The following is an 18,987-nucleotide window of genomic DNA, read 5'->3' as shown; positions in this document are numbered from 1 at the left end:
TGAATTCCCTGTAATTGTGCTGCATGGCAATTATGTACAGCATGTTTATATAAGTTTAACCATTCTTTTGTGCTGGACAGCTCTGCTGCCATGCGAGATATGAGTCTCTCCCCCAACTCACACTTTCCATGATTTATTCATAGGGTAAGCAGATTTTTTGGAACTAAATCTAGCCAGTTTTATTCAGACATTCCATCAAATGCTCTTTTAGGTAGAAAGAAACACCGTTTACATCTGAATTCTGAGTTTTCCATGGCACTTTACAAACCAGAAAAGAGTCATCTTTCCTTCATTGCCCAGGGACTTCTGAAACAACTTGCTGTGCTGTAAATCTATATAAATATAGAATATCCATTTGTGTGGCTGGAGGCTTGGAAAAAGCAAAATGAATCTAATTGAACATGCACTAGAGTTGTAACTGATATGCATATTGACTTGTTTTGGTGATGAGTTTGCCTTTGCAAAAATTAGTGCAAATTTTCCTACCCGTTAATCCCAAAGGATGTTTTAAATGTAAAAAAGACATTTGCCTTAACTCTGAAATAGTTTTTGCATTATTTGACCTTATTAAAACAAAAAGTGGAAGGGAAACTGAAATTATTTTTGTTCCAAGTAATTTTAAGAGTGATAAACTAAGGCTGTGTTGTAACTTAGAAGAGATTGCCAAGAGTGATAAGTGGACTAGAAGCTACTCTGAAGAGGCAAATAAGAACAAGGAATTCCCCTGTCATGGGGTGCTAGGGCATCCTTAACCAGCAGAATAGTGTGTAGGAACCACTTCAGCTTAATGATTAGAGCTCTGCATCTGAGTTTAGCTGGTGTGTGATTTGAGAAGGAAGATTAACTCACAGCTTCTTTTACCATCTCTATGTGAGCTGCACAGGGAACAGAGAACTTTGATTTTTTTGAGAATCAAGGACCACCTGTCCTCATGTATGTGATTTTCAAATTTATAGTTAATATTTGATTTTTCAAGTTAAGTATCAAGCACTACAAGCCATTCTGCAGTGGTGCATTCATAACCAAGATACTTTGTATAAATTGTGCTAATCTGGGTTTGAAGAATATGCATGAATAATCTCAAGGTTTGGGAGCACATGCAGCTTTTTTAGCATACTCTTTGTCTGTGTCATTGTTCTGCAATAGAACTTAATGGTCAAAGATACAACTAGGCAATTATTCTTAAATTGTTTCACCAGAAAATATGCCAGAACCAAACGTCATCAGTTTTCATAGAAGTAGGTGCCAAATACAGGCTTTATATCATTCAATCCACCTTGCACTTAGAATTCAGTCCACTGGTGCTTTTAGGGGGGGAGGGGGGAGGAAAGGAAGTTGCAAGCAGAGGTAACCATTTGGTTTTGGTTTGTTTTTTTCCCCCTCAAACTGCAGTAATCATACTTTGGGCAGCCATGAAAGTCTTCGCAAGGCAACCACCTGCATTCAGCTTCGACTACATGACACTAGTATTTTGAAGCAAAGCTTGGCTCGAACGGTATGTTGTCTTTTTTCCCCTCCTCCTCCTTTCAGCATCTCTGAAGGAATAATATTCCACCAATCCTTTTATGTAGCAACCTGCAGTAATAATCAAAGAGAAATTATTTGCTTTTCTGATAATACATATATTATTTCTGAACTGCATTTGAAACCTACTGGGAAACATCTCTGCTTTGCTCTCACACTTATATCTAGTGAGTTACTGTAGAAAACACTCAACTGAAAAAGACCAAAGGTTACCATTTTAGAAAAAAATCAGTTCTGTCAGAATTTAGTGCTGTTTATTTCAGGTGAGCAATATTTCTTCATTCTTATTTTTTTGGCCTTTCTATGTTTTGAAATACAACCAGTGCAAAACCACTCCAGGTACTATGTAAAATTAATTAGATCTGGACTCTTGTCACTATCACTGAAAAACAGGGTATGTTGATAAAAGGCAGAATCACAGTTAGTGTGTTTGTGCATGTGTGATGCCTAATTTTGTGTGTTTGTATGTTCTTTTTGCAGACATGCAGAAATGTTATCTGTAAGGACATGTAGTCCTTACAGAAAAAAATGTTTTTTCATCGCCTTAAATCCAGGGAGATTCCTATTCAGATTATTTGAGTTTAAGCGTTCTTGCAGTGGATTACAGAGCTTTAATGACACTGACCTGTGCTATTAAATGTGAGCTTTATTCTCAGTGAACCACCTTGAATTACTTCCAACCCAGAGTTTGCAGTACAGCAGAGGCTTTGTTCTGGGCAGTTTCACTTGGCAGTGTGTTGACTCTGTTCACAGATAGTACCAATTACCTGCTTTGCATACATTTGCTATCAGCTTGAATCTGTCAATATATGGGTCAGATGGCAGATTTCTAATAAAAAAAGGTAGGAACTTTCTTTTCATACCTGTTATATTTCATCACGTGAAACATCATTTAATACGTTACCTAGAGCATTAAAAAAGGACTATAATACAGCGGCCAAATATATATATATATATATATATTTAACATTTTAACCACTGTATAAATAAAAGAAGAATAATTTAGTGCTGATATGTACAATCCTAACTTAAATTATTGGCATTATGCAGTGTCAATATTATTCACTTAATTATTTAATTTTTTTAAACCACTGATTCTTTTTGGTATAACATCATCCAAAAGGAAGTAAATCAGAAAACATGAAAGTTTTCCTCAATAGGTCACTTCTTCAAAAACTATACAGACCAAAGAATTGCCAACTATTTGCTCTCAGTCTAGAAAAAATAAGTTGATGTTTGAATATAACTTCAGAAGGGGATAAGCAAGTGTCTATCTCATGAGTCCTTACTTACCTCATCCCCATATCACAGCAGCAAAGGAACATGTCCAGTGACCATTGAAATGAGCTTTGTCTTGGGAAAGTATCTGTGGTACCTTGTTGTCATTTAACTGCAAGTTGTTCAGATCGAGGCAGGAATCACCATTCCTGTTTTCCATTGTCAGTATTAAGAAGAGATCTGAAGGTCATCATAGTCCTTTCTGGTGTTAGATCTGTGACAAGAGATCCTGTGTGAGGAGATGTAAGACCTCATTTTTCCCTATAGTGCTTCCAAAGAAAGGTTTAAGAAGAGTGGATTATTGGTAATTAGATATAATTATGGACACACGTAAGTAGGTGTAATGGTGGAAATGTTATTTAGTCTTTTTATGTTAGTATCTCTATCTTTTAAATGAAATAATATATTATTGACCCTCCTGCTGGGCAGTTGCAGATTTCCAACTTTTCTGGCCTGAGAAATCAGTGACATCAGTAAGTTTGATACAAATGCTTTTTGCTACATATATGCATATAGCATGTGGTAAAGTATTTTTTACAAGTACATACTGAAAAAAAAGGAGCCTCAGACAATGTCTTGACAATCTCCTCTTCAAAACTCCAAGTCAATGATTAATTCTCTACATATTACTCTGTCTCCAAACAGAAAAACTATAATGTAGAGCAAATGACCTGTTTGTTGTATATAACTCTGCTGTTACTATAGATCATCAAAATTACCTGCTTTGGAACATAATGATATGTTCAAGAGCCTCTTCTGAGGCTTTAAAGCTTTTTTGTGTGCTAAGGAAGCAAAACTCTGTATCAATGCCATCTGGAGGCTGACTTCATGATTCTTGCTCACTTTACATAACACTGTCAAAATTGTGAAGCATAGTTAAAAATATCTGTCTGTATATGAAATTACTATTATTTTACTGTTATGCTTAATAACCAGTATAAATGAATACTTACGAGTAATGTGCAACTACTCTACTTTTTTTTTTTTTAATCAGACAGTTTATGAGATTTGACCAATAACTAAATGTTCACAATTCTTTTGTGAATTCAGCTGAATTATTTTATTACTTTTTTTAAGATTAATACTTGCTTCCTTTCCTTATGTGGAAAGCTGACATTCTGTTATGAAGTGTTCAGAAAGAGAAAATTGTCCTGAAATGAGGAGTTAAAAGGAAGAAATTTGGCCTGAGGCTTTACGCTGAGTCACAGGTCATTCAGCCAGTGGGTGACTTTCTAATTTGTTTTGGAGTTTTTTTGAGACATGAGATTTATTAGTCTTAACACTTCTAAGGCTTTTAAGACACAAATTTTCAAGATGCTAGGTTCCTACTAAACTGCCAGGTAAGGCTTATACAGGGAACGTAAGGTTATCTTTATAATATAGCAACATACTGAAGCTTGATTTTCCACTGTGTAGCCAGACAAAGATTTTCTGTTGACAGGAATGGGAAACCTGCACGTTTCAGATTTTTCTCCACATTGGAATCTTGAGAATGACAATGAATGTGGAGAAAATCCAATAGTCCTCCTGTGAAGTGGTGGCTCAGTGTAGGTGGATTACAATTATCCTGAATAATGACTGCTAGATTTGTTTTGACTACAGAACTGTTCTGTTCTGTACTTTAACCTAGGTGGTCTCTAAGAGGCAATCCCTAAGCACAAATTCCACAAGTTGCAGTTGGTAGAAGTGTTAAATTTCTAGTCTCTAGGTGATGTTTAGAAAGAAATGCACAATGGAACAGTGTAGAAGCAGAAACTTCTATACAAATCACATTTCCAGAGAGTGCTCTGCCTATCCAAGAGATCCATTTTTTCAGAGTTTCCCCACATACTGATTATCCGGGGAAAGCATGAATCTTTGCAGTGGACGGGCACCAAAGAATGCTTACGCGTTTCTAACAAGAGCCTCACTTGCTTCCAGAAAGGGATTTTTGGACTAAAGCAAGTGATATTTCCTGAACCTTAAATATATATATATTATTTTCATATATACCAGTCTTAATTATTTTTACCAGACTTAATGAATTGTTAACATTCCAAACATAATCACAGATGAGAAAAGTCAGTGGTCCATCATGACAAGATGGGGGTTCCCATTATTTAAATGTTTGTGACTCTTTAGAGAGGGATTGTGTAGCACCTCAGATAGAAGGGAGCCTTTTCTTGTATTTAAGTATCCCATAAAATTGTGCTACTGTAAAATGTTTCATGTTCTATTAATATTCTCAGTCTGCTTCAACTCTATTGCAGTTTGACAAGTCTAAATGAGGCTTAATGTATTGCAGTGCACTGTGGGGGCCAGGAGCAGAGACTGAGCATCTCTTGATGTTTCACGTTTTGAAAATGGTTATAATTACCAGGTAGAATGATTACAAACAAACAAAAATAGTCTTTCAGACAAGTAACTTAGCAAGCCTGGAAGACAAATTAGCAGTGTTCAAGCCATTAGAAAACATTTATTGTCTCAAAGAATTTGTGTAACTGTAATTCATAACTTACAACAGGTTTTACCATCTTCAAGTGAATTATTGATCGCTCTTTTACGGTAACTGACATGGCTCTGAAAGCTTCAGGCCATGAAGTTATTTCAGCTTACTAATAATAGCAAAGAACATGAGCAGCTCTTGAGCTGGCATAAGTCATAGACCCAGAGTTTTCCTCCAGCTCCAGGGCATGCTTGTGACAGAGCACTTGCATCAGAAAGGAGAGGTCCTGCTCACAGGCAGAGCACCAGCCAGTCTGTCAGGAAAAGACAAAACCTAACAGAGGAGACACAGGCCATGGTGCATTGAAAGCTGCAGTGTTTCCTTTCACTTTCTGGGAGTCTTTTGAAACCAAACCTGCTCCAACCACACTAAATTCAAGGAGCTGAGGCAGTCTGCACTGAGCTCACAGTCAGACTTGTTGGCTCTGGTTGTAAAATGTATTTGAAAGTCACAGACTTAGTAGCAGTTTTTGGAAAATAAATTCCCCATCATCAGAATTCATATAAAAAGATGTGAAAATAGTGTGCTGCTTTTTGTTTGTTTTTTTTTTTTTTTTTTCTTTAAAGGCACAAATTTTGAGACCCTTAAGATTCTTCAGCTATCTCAGAGAGTTATGCACATATGCAGCCAGGGTTTATTTTTGTGAGTTAATCTGTGTGGACTCTCAAATTATGAACTTTGGAATATGTTATTTTATAGAAATCTCCACTAAGGTTATAGTTTAACAAGTATCACAGAAACATATGAATATCTTGTCAGCCCTTCTATATAATAATCGCCCACATATATTCAGGTGCTAAATAATTCATACACCCACCTGTTGCCCGAGTCCATCAGATCCCCTTAAGCTTCTGGGTTCCTATCAATCACACATATCAAATGTCTCTCTAAGCTTCAGGGCTTCCTCCTTCAGTCTGTATCACATTGTTTCCAAGTTCATCTCTCCCTGTCCTCTAGTACTGTCAGTGTATGAGCAGAAGGAGGCAGTTTGTCATTTATCAATCTTGTTCTGTAGCTCAAGCCTTGTCCCTATGATTGCTCAGTTCAGATGTGCTCTGCTATTTGTAAGGTCTCCAGAGGTGGCAGCATGACCACTAAGGATGCAGCGACATTACAAAACTGCAGGGTGGATTTTGCAGAACATTTACACTACTCATCTGTAGGGTAATGTGACTTAAAAAAAAAAAAAAAAAAAAAGAGTATGATTTGCTGAGAGTCAAGATGGATGTGAATGACTATTGCTCTGTCTAGAGGTAGCAAATTCAAATCATGATGTTATAGTAAGCAGCTATGGAGTGCTGGGTGCTATTTCATTCCTGAAATGCTTGTTTCCGATTATGGTAGCAGTACAAAATATTCTCAAAGCTTCAGATGTTTTACCAGTCCTCTAGCATACATTGGAGCAGCTTGATAACTGTCAGAGGTCCAAGGTGCTCCAAGCCTCAAGAGTATGGTATGGACAGAAGACGAGTTGTGAGCAAAACGAGCAGTTAGTAGGTCATAGCCATATGTAACCCCATTAGTACTGCACTCGGGAAACTGGCATCTATAAGCTATTTTTGTAGGAGCAGTTCCGTGGGGTTGAGAGGCAGATTCTGAAATCAGCTGAGGAAAGACCATCTATTCTCAAAGGCATCTCCTAGCCCCCCAAATACTTACCCTGTTTTCTCCATTACAATAACATTTGACACTCTCATGTCAATACACTGAGATAAGGAACAGAGGTGTTTGTATAAGATTAAATGCCCAGACCAAGTGGAGCATAGTGCTTAGGTCTAAGATGCATATATTCAGGGCTTAATGCATGAGAGTGTTTTTCTTACTTTTCCCCCTTCCATTTCATTTGTCTAATTCATCTTTCATTTATTGCCACAATGTGATAAAAGAGATAGTAGCACTCCAGGTGGGAATTCTTTACAGAAGATCTGTAATGTATTTAGCTCAGCAAGTTCCTGCTCCTTAAACGGTGCTATTGCTAAATCCCTATATTGCAACCTAAAGCAGAATTAGTGTGAATTAATTCACATGTCAGTTAACATATTTAAATTGAATCCAACCATAGCAGAAACACAAGTTTTTAGGAATGTTAGATTTAAACCAGTATTATACTTCAATGCACTAGAAAAAATGCTAATGTGCTCACCTTATTCTGAACAAGCTTCCAATATTTGAATTCACTAGCATTCAAAATATTAGGAGAAGGCTTTTTTAAGCAAGCAAGAAGACAACGGCACTTTTTTTCTTTAGAAAATGGAAATTTTCTTTCAAATTCGGTTTAAGAGGGGGGAAAAATCATGAATCATATTTAATCACTGTTGGGTTACGCTGTTCTCATTTTTCTTGAAATCTTTTTTTATTGTGTGAATATTATAACAGTAAAAGATTAACAGATGGAATTTTTTTCTTTACTGAAATGTTTTGCTTAAGGTTAAACCATTTTGTCTTCCCTTCACAAAGAATTTGGAAGTTTCATTAGTTTAGTCCAGCTTAAAATGGAGTCATCTTTCACATTCTTCTGGATCCTCAGCCAAATATAATTTCTCTCCTCTGCTTCACATTTCAGCAATCAAATATTTTAGATCAGTACACATGTAAATAAATAGTCTGTAACTTGGTTGCCTAAGCTGTGCCCATCCCAGCCATCATTTGCATTTCTGGAGATACTAAGAAAAATGTCTGGCTCCTGTTCTAGCCACTAGGGAAACAGAAGCTCATCACCACTAGATGCCTATGTTCTGTGCTGCTCTCCTGCTTCTGTTTTCTTATTTAATTCTTTTCTCTCTCATCCCTCCACCCCTCCTAGTGTTATACCTCTTCATAATGTCATTCCCTTTGTAATCCTTGAACAATAAATTTGAGGTCATGCTTGTCACAAGACCTTCAGTAATTTTCCCATCGAGTTATAGGGATATGGGTTCAAACATGAGTCAGAAAAAGGGCAGAATTTTCAGGACGCGGTGGTGCCACATGCTAACAGTACATGCCTAGCAAATCCATGGGGCTGGAGAAAGGACTATATCTGAATGGGGACAGGTTTGGTCAGCAGAATGTGTCAAATAAGGCAAAATGACAGAATTACTTAGGTTGGAAGGGACCTCATAGGATTTCTTGTATTTAATTTCTGCCCTTTGTCTCTTGTCCTGTCAATAAGGGCTACTGAAGAGTCTGACTCACTTGTCTTCATTATTTCCCATCAGATATTTGTACGCATTTTTAAGATTTCCCCTGAGCTTTCCCTTCTCCAGACTGAGCAGTCCCAGGTCAGCCTCTCCTCATACAAAAAATGCTTTAGGGCTTTGATCAACTCCGTGGCTCTTCACTAAAACAAGTCCCTGCAGAGGGGTTGCAAAGGATGCTACAAATGTACTCCATTCTGTTCTCTTAGAAAAGGAAACGGCACTTTGGTGGTAGATGCAAACTGATTTCTGCTGCATCAGAAGTGTATAAAAGGGTGCCTTCTGCTGCCTGTAACAAGAAGGCAGAGCCAGGGTTTACTGAGGCCTGGCTATAGTCTTAATCTATATTAGCTAGAAGGATCTACCATGACAATCTGGTTTGGCCTTCTATACAGTATGACCCAAAGTAACACAAGAGAGATTCACCAAACTAAATTTCAGATTGAAACATCCTGAACACTCTGAGAGTTTCTAAATCAACATGCTGACTTTGGAAAATACCAAGCAAATCTCTCCAACATATATTCTTCATATCAGAACACTATATCTCACTCTATGCCCTCTCTTCAACAGCAGGAAGATGACCAAAGACAGTTCAGTGTGAATCAGCTGTTTGAAGACACTTGTGGCTGGAGACTGACTCGGTAAGAATACTGGTATTTAACAGTATTTCTCTTTGCAGTTATTCATCTTTGTAGTGAGCCTCCTGGCCTCAAAGGACAATTCCAAGACCTACTGGGGAGGACAGGAATGATACCAACGAGAAAGAAATTTGGTCTGATGTTTTAGACTTTTCAGACCTTCTTGTGATTGCTTAGCAAAAATCAATAATCATTTCTAGATCTGTGTAATTTTCCCCCATTCTCTCCCTTCCATGTCATTAAAGATTTCATTAGAACTTTCATGTTTTCCAAAGATTCCCAGGATTGAAGGAGTCATAATTTTTATGTGTGCGTTGCTCTTGGAGAATTTTCAAAAGTAAATGCTGTAAAAGTAATAGATTTGCTCTTCATTATGCCTGTGATTTCACAGTTGAGTGATGTTTTGTTTTAGCGTGGTGTGGTTTGGTTTGGTTTGGTTTTTAATGCAGGCTAGGTATGGCACGCTTTTAACTTGGCACTCAAAGTGCACCTGACTCTAAAGCTAACCTACCGTGGACAAACACTAAATGAGATAGATTCTTCATTCAACTTTCATTATGTTCCATTTCATGCAGTTAGATAAAGAAGCTGTTAACACTTTTTGTAATGTTTTTCATCAATGTGTTATACAGTACTTTGCCAAGAATGGTAAATGCCACACCTGTCATTTAGCAGATGGAGGAAAATAGAGAGTGACTTGAACAAGGTGGATATCTGGTGCTTACTGAGGACCCATCTGGTTTCCTAGGAGCATGGCCCAAATTTCCATTCTGGTCCTTGGTATAAAAAGATCAAACCAACCATACAGTCTATAAAGACACTACTTACTGACTGTTTTATTTCTTGTGGTGTAAAGTGTGTGGCCTTTTCCATTGCAAAGAGAGTCTTCAGAGGGGATATGTGATAAAAAATGTTGAGGTGCAAATCAACCATAATCTGCAAAATTTCCTCTGCTACTGTAGAACAATAAATACTTTCTTTCTTCAACCACAAATTCAGTAAATATTGAAAAATTAAAAGCTTGAACTGTGTTTGATCACTATTTCCTGCTGGTCTTATGGATTGTTGATGGGTAAGAGAAAACATTTTCCAGTAGCAATGACCTAGAAAGATCTGTGGTCAGGCCTTGTGCTCTCAAATGCATTTCTAACTTATCTGAGAAAGACGGGTAATAGCTAAGTGACAAAAGTTTGCTGTCCATAATGTGCACAGGAACTGCCTGTGATGATTTGCAGAAGGATTTTACAATGCTGAGCTGAGTGTGTGATAAAGTGGCAGATGAAATTTTGAGAAGATAAATGTAGATGGGAGGAGATGGTCTTAAATTCACATGTGAAATCATAGGCTTCAAGCTGACTTTTACCGCCATGAGTGAGTTCTTGGGGTTATAATAAATAGCTCTGAATGTCATCTTGGTGCACAGCAGCTGCAAAAAGATAAAACAAATGTTGGGAATTATTATGGAAGAAATGAAAAACCAAACCACAGTATTATGCTACAGTATCAGTGTAGGGTGTTCATTTATCTTGAATACGGCCGACACTTCTGCTTCTCCCATTTCAAATATGATGTAATAGAACTTGAAAAAGTGAACAGAAGGGGCAGCAAGGATGCTCAGAGGAGTGAAATGCCTTCCATATGAGAAACGAATAGGTAACAATATTCTTCATCCTGATGAAGAGATAATAGAAGATAGGTATTTTATAGATGACAAGTCTATCAAATTGAGGAGCACAGAGAATGTCTGCAGAAAAGGATCGTTTACTGTATCTTCCAGCGCAGGATGAAGGGAGCATGAAGTGAAAGTAGCAGTTTCAAGAAAGACAAGAGTAGGTATTTCTTTCTATAAGACCTAATTAAGTAATGTCTGGATACAGTCCAGCTTACCCAGGACTGTGTCCAGATGGTTTCCGAATACCTCCAAGGAAGGAGACTCCACAACCTCTCTGAGAAACTTGTGCCAGTGCTTGGTCACCCGGTGAAAACGTGTTTCAGTTTGTGCCCATTGCCTCTTGTCCTAGTGCCTGGCACCACTGAAGAGAGCCTGGCTCCATTGCCTTTTCACCCTCCCTTCAGGTGTTTATATACATCAAGATCACCTTCCCCACCACCCACCACCCCCCCCGAGCTTTTTCTTCTCTAGGCTAAGCAGTCCCAGCTCTCAGTCTTTCCCTATAGGGGAGTGGCTCCAGTCCTGTCATCATCTTAGTTATCCTTGGACTCTCTCCAGTACATCCATGTCTCTCTTGCACTGAGAAGCCCAGAACTGGACACAGTATTTACTCCAGGTGTGGCATCACCAATGCCGAGTAAGAGAGGAAGGATCCCCTCCCTCAACCTGGTAGTAATACTCCTCCTAATGCAGCCCAGGATACCTTTAGGCCCTTTTAGCCTTTTTTGATGCAAGGGCACATAGCTTGTTCATGTTCAGCTTCCTGTCCACCAGGACTGCCAGGTCCTTTTCTGTAAGGCTGCTTTCTGGGCAGTCAGCCCCCAGCCTGTATCTGTGCATGGGGTTATTCATCCCCAGGTGCAGGACTTTGCACTTCCTTTTCCTGAAATTCATGAGGTTCCTGGCAGCCCATTTCTCCAGCCTGCTGAGGTCCCTCAGGACAGTAGTACAACCCTTTGCTGTAGCAGTCGCTCTGTCCAGTTTTGTGTCATCAACAAACTTGCTGTGGGTACAATCTTTCCAATGATCCACATCATTAAGACAGATGTTAAAGTAAACAGTACTGGACCCAAGACTGACCCCTGGGCTATACTGCTAGTTACCAGCCTCCAACTAGAGTTTATGCCACTGATCACCACCCCCTGGGCCCAGCTATTCAGTCAGTTTTTAACTTACCTCACTGTGTGCTCATCCACCCCATGGTTTATTAACTTCTATATGAGGTGGTTATGGGTGACAGTGACAAAAAACTATGATTTCATCATGGAAGGTTATCAGGTTGGTCAAAGACTATTTTTGCTTGGCGAATCATTTCTTAATACTTTCTGTCAACCTTCTTGTAGTTCATTTGCCTGGAAATGGTTCTCAGGATTGGTTGCCCCTTCATCCTCTTAGGGTTCAAGGCTGATCGGCCTGTAGTTCTCTGGGTCCTCCTTCTTGAAGATGTGAGTGGCATTTTCTTTCCTCCAGTCTTCAGGGAGCTCTTCCTGAAGATTGCTTAAAGATTGTCAGGAGTGGCCTCACAATGATATCAGCCAGCTCTCTCAGCATTCATGGGTGCATCCCATCAGGGCACATGGACGGTGTACGTCCAGTTTAAGTATTCTTTAAGCTGATCCTCGTCAACTTCCTAGTTCATTTCAGGTCTGCACTCTGGAGGTCTTGTCCATGAAACAGCACCACACTAGACTCTTTGCACATATGCAGTCTTTCAGTGTTGTGCTTAGGGCTTGCTCCAGGGTGTGAATTACATACCTTCTGTATTATGGTATAGAAATACCATCATGGTGGACTGCCTCATTTTATGCTGGGTATTTTGAACTCAACTCTCCCTTTTTAATGAATAAACCCCCTAACTGTCTTAGTAGCACTGTAGTCATAGGAGGCCTGGTGTAGGCTCCCACTTGGTGCTACACAAGGTGCACAGCTGGTTCTGTCTAACTGGCTACTCCAAGTATCGTGACCACAAACCTTTATGCACTCCTTAACTCTGGGATCAAAACAATCACTCCCTGAAGCAAACTTCTTTAGCAGTGTTCACATATTCTTTTTCCCCCATTAACAGCGACTACTTTGAACTGAAAGCACTGGCACAATTATGTTAAGAAGGCACTTAGATCTGAAGCACCACCAAAATTTTATGGTGAGGAATACAGTGAAGAAAAGCTTTTATTCTTGTAAGCAACACCACCCTAGCATCTTTTGGGGGAGTAAGCCCCAAAGTAAGTCAATAATATCATAACTAGTCACAACAACTTTTTTTTTAACAGAACTTACAACAATGTCTTTATGCTAATTCTGCACTGGGATGTATTCCGCAATTCTGTATATAGCTACGGTTGTAATAGGGCTGTAATAGATGGATGCAGTGGCATGGAGATGCAGTAGAATGGTCTCAGCACAGGCTCTGCAAATCTGACTGCACAGAGGAAGGCCAGCAAATTACTTTCCCCTATTGCTGTGTCCTCACAGCTGTGAGTATTTAGATTAGCTAAATAAAATAATGCTCATGGTTGTCTATATGTACTGTAGTTACATTTCTCATTGTAGCACACAAACACTTGTGTTCTAGAGACCATATTGACAGAGATGCTCATTCTGCTTAGATTCAGCAAAGAAGGAAAAAGAACTGTTTCAACTGGCTTGAGATGAAGTAAAAAGAATGAACTAGAAACTTACCTTTGTAATAATCAGATTTGCTTTCACAGGCAAATATGAACAAATAAAACCAGCAGACCCCTACATTGCTTCATGCACTGATTTTCATAGCTTGAAAAACAAACGCAACATAAATCAAGAAGTGCACCAGAAGAGCTGCAGTTCGTTGGCCCATAATCTCTGATGCTGTGGTGCCAGTAACTATAACGTGATGGCAAGTCTGATCTGTGCAGTTAGGCACAGCTTAGTTTTTATCACAGCACGGTGAGAAACAGCATTTTAGAAAGCAAACCTAGCACGGATCCACAGTAGGTGCTGCTGCCAGGAAACTGAAAAATGAATGCTATAAGTGTATGCTACATACTTGCCATATTTCTCCCATATAGGCCGGCTGAGGTCTAAGACTAACTCGCTCTAGTTGTTTGTACTTTCTTCTTTTCTTTCCAAAACTGTTGTTGCATATTGTCTTGCTAAAAGAACCAAAAATTTCCTTAATGTTAAAGAAACACTGAATGTTTATTGATTGGTTAGCATTGTCATATTTATACACAACTATCAAAGACGTGAAAGTGAAGTATGTCTGTGTGGTGACATAGGGGTGTATTAGTTATCTAGCAGGCAAAGATTCAGGATAGTGTTAGTGGAGAAATTTTCATCATTGTCACAAGTTGCTGGATTTGTTTCCTATTAATTATGTAAAATTATGGCTACTTTATTTAAAAAATTCTCTAGGGTAGAATAAACTGATGAAAAATATGCTAATTTTTTTAACCATACTATAACTGATAAAATTATTCTGAAACCTGCATTTAGGCCAAGCATGCTAATAAACATGCTTCCCTGTATGCATCGAGGCAACAAGGCAAACTCCTAAGTCCAGAACTGCTTTTGAGCTGGGTAATGCTATGAAAAAGATGTTATGCCTGGAGACTTGGTCAAAGCAGAGCGACAAGTTGTATTAGCTATGATTTAACAGGATTACAGGAGGAACTGCCAGACAGCTACTCAACACACAAACTGCCTGGCTAGATAAAGCTAGTGCAGATGGGAAATAAAAAGCTGTAAAGACAAAACCGTCTGCAGGAGGAGGTGAATAGCCAGCATCTATGGGGGAATGCGCTCTGGTATTAGCACAGGGAAGGCAACCTAACATTGCTCTATTCTGTATGATGATTTCAGTGCAATGACTCTTTCCTTCTCTTGCCATACAATATATATAATGACAGTCTAACCACGTGGTAGGAAACCTGTACTTTGGACCATAGTTGCAACTCTAATCTCTGGTTGCTCAGTTAGCCCAACTAAGATGCATGAGGACACACACAGTTTCTCTGTAAACAATAGTCCATTTGCTCTGAAGCAATCAAAAGACTTCTGTGACTTTCAGCTACCGGACTGCAATGGGGGGGGGGGGGGGTGGGGGGGTGGGGGGGGGAGGAGGAATTCCCTTCTAACCCTTTTGAAAAGAAAGAAGCCTAATAAAAAAGATCAGTGGGAAATATAAGAGAAAAAAAAAAAAAAAAGAAAAAAGTCAAGGATAAACTGTCAGAGTAAAACAAACAAACACTGAAGAAAAAATGTAAATTGCAATTTCCACTTTTTCATAAAAGCACATGAAAACCCTGCCTCCCTCCAAGGACCATCAAGTCAATAACATGTCCCTTTTACTAATCGGTAGGCTAGGCAGAGTATGGAAGTGGGAATTAATATTTCCATACCTTTTCCTGAAGATTTGACCCTACAGAGGAGGCTGTCAGAGGAAAAGGAAGGTATATTCCTGTGTGTAACAGCCTTAGCCATGGTCTCATAGGCACCTTTTTTTTGTTTTGTTCCCGCTGACAAATAAATGACAGCTAGTATTTCACTGTGCTTGAAACACAGAAGATTACATAAATACTTCTTAAAAGCAGAACTGATTCTGTCTGTCTGTTGGAGGTAGCACTTGGAGCCCATGGTTCTAAAATGGTGAGGTTACAGCTGAAGCATCAGTTCTGGAATTCAGTATAGAGACCTGTATACTCTTGTTCATAATCCTAATTAATTTAATGAAGCTTTGCTAAGGCACAGCAATCTTCCTGTACAAACTTCATGGTAACTTCTGTAGCATGACAAAGGCATGGTACTACAGAGTGGTATATGTCGATCTACAGAAGCAGAACAAATTCATAGCTTGGGTAATACTATGGAAAAGGCAGTTGCTGAAACAGTTTGAGCATGTAAACTTGAGAACGCTAAGCAAATAAAGTTTAATGAATTATGTAGCAAAGTGTCCTTTTTTATAATATACAGTTTTATACCTGTGACTTAGTATGGACTTTTTAAATGTAGAGGTTTTCCAGATGTTTTGCCTGGTGCTCTGCAGCTTTAGTCTGTGATGTTACTGAGAAAGAAGGCATTGTAGCATCTACTTACGTCTATCCTTTGTCAAGGTAGTATTTCAGCACTTAACCTTAAAAAGTCAAATAAATTGGATGTGGAGCTCAATAGACACTGAAATAGCAGATCACTGGAGTTCTTTCACAAGCATGTGTCCTCCAGGTATAAGTAGAAGATTTTTACATTTATGGTTTGTGGCAAATGATTACCAAAAAAACAGGGAGATGCAGGCTCAATTGCATGACGTCTACATAATCACTTCTCCTTATTTTATACCAACATAAAATACGTCAATTAAACTATTCCCAATTTATAGAAGGGGGGGGGGGGGGGGGGGGGGAAGCAGAAAAAGGGGCAAACCTGTTCTCTTTATCCTGTTATTAATTTGATGTTGTTTTCTTTTTTCCAATTTCCAGATGGAACCTTGTCTCAGTTATTATGAAATATAGAGGTCAAGTGGAACATCTATTGCAAAATCAGGTATTTGTTCTTAGTTTGTTATTACAGAAAAGCATTAACTTATAAATGAAAGTTATCTAATTATTAATCTGTCTCAAATGCAATTAAGGAAGAGTTTTAATTAAGGCTGTTGAACCTGACTTTGAAAGGATATAAATTTTGTTAATAAAACTTGGTTTGAGGTTGGGAAGAAAGTGCTAAAAATTTAAAATATCAAAGGTGACTGTTTCTAAATGTAAAGAAACCTGTAAATAAAAACAGGATAGTTTGGGTTGGCAGTATAATATTTCGAATTAGTAAAGGTATAATACACTATATGTATCTGCAAAATTTGTCCCTTAGTTTGCAAACCCACAAGCCAATTATTTGCACATCAAGCAAGTGATAGTTTACAGGATTAGGTTTAGGCACCAAAACTCCTAAGAGTTTTAAGTGTTGTGGGCTGCCAAATGAGTGTTACATGCTTGAAGGAAATATCTCTTAGGAAATCTCTGCTGATTAATGTTTTAAGGACAAATAACTAACGGACAAACACATGTAAAAGTGATAGCTTGGAAGAAACCAAATGACTATTTGATTTGAGTTTCAGGTTGTCATGCTAACTGACTTTCTAGGGTTTGGAACTGGAAAGAGATATTCCAGTGCAACACTTCCAGCGTTATAACTCATTACACTGAAGGACGATTTTCCTTGAAAACAATATATTACAACATCAAATTCTTATTTTGTTTCAGAAATCTGTCACTTGTATTCAAGTGCAGATTTTAATCTTTCTTGATATTCTTGATCCATGGGTATTCCTGTTTTGAATAGTCAGAAAGCATGCACATATATAGAAGTGTGTATACATATATACATACATATAAATGCACATATACATACAGACATGTACATTAATTCATAAATATATATATCAATACATATGTAAATAAATATATGAGGATAAAAATACTCTACATTTTTGAGTAATTGTTCGACACTTTTGCAGAATGCATACAAATTTAAAAGCTGTTGAACTGTGCCTACCTACAAAGTAGAGTTCTGGTTTTGATTCAATGAATTTTCCTTTGTAAGCAACTTCTCAAATGGGACTATTTAGTGTATAAAATGTGATACAGTCATAACCATTTAGAAAATTGAGGTCCCCAAGCTCAAATGTGCATATATATTTCTTTACTGAAGTAGACCCATCAGTGTAGTTACTCACATTCACTTGAAATTTTAGGGCCTAATGTAAGAAGATTCCAAATTCAAAGAAAGCCATAATCCCAACATTAATGAGGCATTACAATCCATCCTCTGCAACTGATGCTTTGTAGATATTCCTCAGACCTATAATGAAGAACTCTTAATTTGTTTTTGCTAAAGATTTTTAACTTGAGTAAGCATTTACTATGTGAGCTCATTAACTTTTTATAAAGGGAAGACAGGACATTTTTCAAATATTCATACTATGCAACAAATAGGCCTGTGTTACTCTAAAGCTAAATTTCTCCATAGTTTGTTGTTTTTTGTCTTTTTTTAAATGAGGTCTCATCTACACAGAGACACTCAATATAAGTTGATATAAATTGCTTAAAAGAGCAGGATTGCAAGTTAACCACATAGGTCAGATCACCATGCAGATGTTGCAATTCAGAGGCATCAGAGAATATGGAGCTTTTTCAAATCTGTAATAGTTTAAACTGGTGTTACTGCTGTGCTTTAGTAAGTGGCTTTAAAAATTATGAAGCTGTAATCTAATAATTATAGTCACAAATATATGATAAAGAAAGCAAAAAATGACAACTCTATTGTTTTCTGATTTGTTAACTTGTTAACATCTGATTAGATTCCTTTAAGAAGGTTTAAATTTGGGATCTTTAGAACAGCCCCCTATCCAAGTTACACGGGAACAATTATGTTGATTTTCAAAGCCAGCACTCACATCACTGGGTAGGTTGTTACCCTTCTTCTGTTTCACCACAATCCACCCTCAGCACATTCTGAACTTTAAACCACTGGGATTTACTCACATACACTAAATTAAGTACACATATATCTGCTTAAGTTCTGTACTTAGCTGAACTCCCTTAAGCATTCAGTTTTAATCTGACAGATCTTGAGATGCTCAGTTTTAAAAAAAACATTTATTTTTTTTTGTGCATTTGTGTACCTACTTTCAAACTCACTTGTTAAGGATGTCTGTTGAAAAGCCTGGAGATACCAATACTTCTGACTTATGTGACAAGCCCATTATCATTATTATTAGTAAGATCAATAAATGGGAAATTCATTTTATGATGGATAATGCCTCTATAAAATGAAATAAATAAATAAAAAGTTTAGGGTATTTGGCACAATGTGGGAGCAGCATTGGTGCTGTAGGGATTGCAATGTAAAGAGTATTCCTAGAGTGTGTGTGTGGCCGGGCAACTAGCCATTTTAATTGCCCTGATAATCACTTGACATGCAGTTCATTTTTAAATCTATTCAGAATTTACTATTAATGAAGAGAGGAAACTTTGTAAATTTTTAATACAGAGTGTAGAAGTTCTAGAATGAAGTAGTATTTTTTTTATCATATAAATAATGTAAATACCAAAATATCCTTCAAAGGTTCTGCTGGTATTTAAATATGTAGAGGGAAAAAAATCTACACAAGATCTTGACTACAACTTTTTTGGACTTTCAGAAAATTGTTAAGACATTAATGCCCATCTTCCCTTCTTTGGGACA

At 37.8% G+C, this 18,987-nt stretch overlaps 1 protein-coding gene across 1 annotated transcript in view; it reads left to right on the top strand.

The window, feature by feature from the left end:
* The window catches only part of PIK3C2G (phosphatidylinositol-4-phosphate 3-kinase catalytic subunit type 2 gamma), a 208,027-nt gene that overhangs the window by 24,577 nt on the left and 164,463 nt on the right, over positions 1–18,987 (top strand). The window contains 3 exon segments of the mRNA XM_040596857.1: positions 1,393–1,495; positions 9,037–9,107; positions 16,227–16,290. Of these exon segments, the coding sequence (XP_040452791.1) occupies positions 1,393–1,495; positions 9,037–9,107; positions 16,227–16,290 (238 nt within the window).

This window comes from Falco naumanni, chromosome 5 (assembly GCF_017639655.2).
Source record: "Falco naumanni isolate bFalNau1 chromosome 5, bFalNau1.pat, whole genome shotgun sequence".
Lineage (NCBI taxonomy): Eukaryota > Metazoa > Chordata > Aves > Falconiformes > Falconidae > Falco > Falco naumanni.
The sequence above is the reverse complement of the archived record's forward strand: the minus strand, read 5'-3'. Positions and strand labels throughout refer to the sequence as shown.